The following is a 4,012-nucleotide window of genomic DNA, read 5'->3' on the forward strand; positions in this document are numbered from 1 at the left end:
GGGGGGGGAGTGGCATTGATTTGTGCCTTTGTTGCGTTAATTGCCCGCTACAGGTGGGAATCTGGTCGCTTCGGCACTGTCCTGTTCATCAGCTTACGTATATGTGCCTGCTATCATGAGGGCATTTTGTGTTGATTTGATAGTTTTGTGAATATATGCGAATGCTGCAACTTCCGGGTGCTGATTTGAGTGATAATGTTCTTATTTAGCTGCCATAAAGCTAACTTGAAGGTATTCCAGAGCGATATGTAGAATGTGATTTATAATGTTTTGCAATGCTAGTGTAATTATCATGAACTCACCTACAGGGTAAAAGCCATCAAGTTGATGAAGAATTCTACTTGTTGTTTAGGTCTCTTCTGAACAGCTGGTGGTGTTATTGCATAGCTGATTCATTTTACTTTTGCTCTTATTGACAGATCACTATATAATCCTCGTCCTACATCCACACGCTTGAAAGGCTTCATATATATTCATCTTAGCATGAAGCACGATCGGTTAATTTTCGCCAATATTGGTCATGCCGGGGGATACATGTACCAGTATCCACCAGAGTTTCCAATGTCCCATGATCTTGGGCTGAGTTTGGTAACACATCTCGGAAGATTGTTGGGGAGTTCTTTGCAACATCGCAGGGAGATCTGTTCTTCGGGAAATGTGAAGGCTCAGGAAGCATTCATTTGCCTCAGGAAGTTTGCCAGAGCTTTCTTCTTCTGGTTTTCTAGAGCGTATGACCCCAAGAGTCCCCACGGGTTTTCACATATAAAGCGAGTGACTTCTGGTGTGCAAAATTTGGTGGGATCGCAGTTTGCTTCTCTAAAAGAAGGGCATGCTGTACAGCTGTTGTTAGCCAGACTTGCACAGGCAACCGTTGGACGAATGTGGAATGACATTGAGCAGCAACATGCCAGCAATCTTCTTACTATGGCTGGTTTTGCTGCTATCGTACCACCATTTGAAAACATGTAGGCCTCAATACCAATTATTTGCCCATCATGTGTTCTACTTTCCCTTTTATATTTTTGTTCGCGTTCACGACTTTTCTACTGTATTTCTTGGAAATGCTTACCTCTCATTTTATATCTGTATGAATGTACAAGATCTCCGAAGATGCTTGCAGAGTTGATAACGTTTGGAAATGTTGATGGTTATATCAACATGCCAGCAGAGCAGCCTTGTTTGGACACTAAGCGGCTAAGTTGTTCTTCTGTTGCTGTGCCAACTACGATCTTTCAAGAAGACGCAGTTGAACCAAAAACTGGAATCAAGTTCCCTGCATTCCTTGAAGATGACTCCTGTCCAGCTACAACGGTATACACCCCTTATTTTTAGGAGCTTCTTATGTCATACTGCAGAGTTGTTTTCTTTAACAATGTAGAGTTAAGATTGGACATAAGTCTAGGATAAGTATTACATCGACTAACCAAGACACTTGGTATACTCGGTTATTCCGTGGATGGATTCATGTGACAGTTCATTGATAACTAATGCTTTACTTCTCAACTTTCTAAGTCATTTGTCCTCCCTTGGTTTGTTGATGACTTCATGTGACAGTTCATTGAAAACTAAATTGCAGGTCCTCGTTGGGGTGGGTTTCAAAGGCATGAAAATAATGAGGGTCAAAAATCTGAACCTGTACGCTTTTGGTTTATGTAAGTAAACTGTTTGAAAAGTGATTAGGTTGTTTGTATCCATTTACCAGTAAAATTTGTTTATCCGGCATTCCTCTATTGATTACTGACGATACCATGCCCTCGTAGATATGCAACCGAATTCTATTTGCGAGAAGCTGGGTCCTAAGTATGCTTCAGTTCCAACCACCAACCTGAAGGATGACCCAGATTTCTATGATGATCTTCTGAGGTATGCTCTCCATTGATATGTCACTGACCCAGTGTTACACTCACACATTCTCTGAAGTGCATAAGCTTAGCATGTGCTATTATGGTGTCACAAACTTATCTTGTCGAGCAAGGTCATAAGGATTCTTCTTTAAGCTGGATATATGTTATTGTGGTAGTTGGTTTCTGGTTGTACTGCATGTTGCTATCAGTTGGTATCTTGTTGTCAGGATTTCTGCTTGTACATTTTCATGGCAGCAGATGGGGCACAATTCACCCACATGTCCATATATATCACTAAATCCTCATAAGGAACATTTAGTGGTTGTTTATCTACTATGTGTTCATCATGGAAATATGATAAGAAAGTTGGGACCTTTTTTATTTTACGGATTTCATAGGATTTCGGTAGGATTCCAATCTGTAGAAAATTTTCCTGCACAGGCACTTTGGATCATAGGTGTTGGTTCCAGATTCCAATTTATTGGTTTCCTGTGCCCCAATTCATAGGAATTGCAACGCCCATTCCAAGTTTCCGACCTCTTTTTCCCACTCATTCTCGTAGGATCGATGTACTTTTCTCTTGTTGTATAGCTGAACGTTTGTGCCTACCATTTTCATGTTTTTTCAGTTCTCTGTTTTGTGCTTACATTCTGTTAAAAGTCTGTGTTTTTCATTCTTGCAATCCAAAGTGGACCTTCATACTTCTTCTACATTCTATGATCCTCTGGTTCTAATAACATATGTGTTGTCATTTTTCCAGGGAAAACCTTCATATCAGAGTTAGGTTGGTAGTCAACTACAAAGGCCTTAGCATTGGTGCAGTGAGAGAGTAAGTAGTATGATCTTATTTTGCTGGCATGAATCTCTTACACATATCTATCATGTACTCCAGACTGAACCGGCATTCCTTTTATTCGTTGCAGTGTATTCGAGAAGTCACTTGGCCTGCGTTTGCGAAAGGTCCTTGCTGTTTCAGATGCCACTTCACTTCTCTTACTAGTCCTATAGACTTATGTGAGATTTTGCATTTTACAGATAAATCCCGACACTGACTATCATTGCTTGAAGACCTTTGCTTCTTACTTCACTAAAGATATCCCTATACCTGCTGTAAGGCTCAACACACTAGTTTGTAGTCGGTAACTTTCAGACTTTAGTGGTTAAATTAATGCTATTTGCAGGGCACAAAGATCGACTTCTGCCAAACGTCTGACGGTCAGCTAATAACAGAAAGTAAGTACCTCAGGCCGTGGCTGCTGAGTCGATTTATTTGTTTCGGGATGTTCTCTATGTAATATCGAGTGTATCTTGACAAGAAAGTTTGCTTGCAGTTGATGGCAGGCAGATCAGTGCTGTTCAGAGCAAAGACCTTTGCAGTAAGTATATGTTTCCCTAGCCAAAATTTTGGTAGCTACCATTATTTGCACCCTTGGTGTCTCCACTTTGAACATCCATTAGTAATATGTTGCACCTGAAGAAGTGCTTCTTCCTATGACAAAGCAACTTGGTGATACTGTACATGTTTGCTGCTTGTAATTTTGAACCAAGTCATTTTCTACACGCAGGGGCTTTCTTCGACATGTACATTGGCGATTCGCCCGTCTCGCTAGAGGCCAAAAGGGAAGTCGCCCGGAACGTCGCCGGGCTCATGGGCAGATGTGGCGGGTGAGACAGGGCCCCGCTGGGTCAGAGAATTCTTTCGTTCTTCCGTTACAGCATGTGGATAGGAGAAAACTAGGCGAGGATCGTTGCGTCGTGTACATACGCTGAGAGATCTGGTAACCTGTAAAGTGGAAAGGGCGATGTTGTATTGTTGTAACACACACATGGGAGATGGGCATCTGCCTGCTGTGCAAGGCGCCTCCGTCCCCATTTGGATGGAGCTCTTGCCTTTTTGTAGATGAGGAGTTGAGGATGCTTCTCCCATGATGAAAGAAAATATACAAGCCTGCAGGTCTTTCCGTTGGTGGCTTGCTGCCGTGAGTCTTTGCAATGCGATGTGCCTGTTGTTGTGCTCTGCTCTGTTCAGTATCCATTCTTATGCCTTGTTTGGTTAGGCTGTGGATTTCTAAAAGCAGCTGTGAAAAATCTGCTGTGGAAAAACAGCTGTGGAAAATCTGATGTGAAAAAGATGTAGGTTATTTGGCAAATCAGCTGATACAATTTTT

The 4,012-nt window shown here is 41.8% G+C and overlaps 1 protein-coding gene across 1 annotated transcript in view; it reads left to right on the forward strand.

Moving 5' to 3' along the window:
- Positions 1-3,810, forward strand: part of LOC119330321 (fatty-acid-binding protein 2-like) — a 4,488-nt gene extending 678 nt beyond the window's left edge. Inside the window, exons 2-11 of the mRNA XM_037603425.1 lie at positions 420-965; positions 1,101-1,311; positions 1,577-1,652; positions 1,761-1,863; positions 2,605-2,673; positions 2,768-2,804; positions 2,880-2,954; positions 3,026-3,077; positions 3,176-3,220; positions 3,410-3,810. Coding sequence (XP_037459322.1) covers positions 484-965; positions 1,101-1,311; positions 1,577-1,652; positions 1,761-1,863; positions 2,605-2,673; positions 2,768-2,804; positions 2,880-2,954; positions 3,026-3,077; positions 3,176-3,220; positions 3,410-3,513 — 1,254 coding nt within the window. The 5' untranslated portion in view covers positions 420-483 and the 3' untranslated portion in view covers positions 3,514-3,810. The remainder of the gene's footprint in view (positions 1-419; positions 966-1,100; positions 1,312-1,576; positions 1,653-1,760; positions 1,864-2,604; positions 2,674-2,767; positions 2,805-2,879; positions 2,955-3,025; positions 3,078-3,175; positions 3,221-3,409) is intronic.
- The last annotated feature ends 202 nt before the right edge of the window (positions 3,811-4,012 follow it).

This window comes from Triticum dicoccoides, chromosome 7A (assembly GCF_002162155.2).
Source record: "Triticum dicoccoides isolate Atlit2015 ecotype Zavitan chromosome 7A, WEW_v2.0, whole genome shotgun sequence".
Taxonomy (NCBI): Eukaryota; Viridiplantae; Streptophyta; class Magnoliopsida; order Poales; family Poaceae; genus Triticum; species Triticum dicoccoides.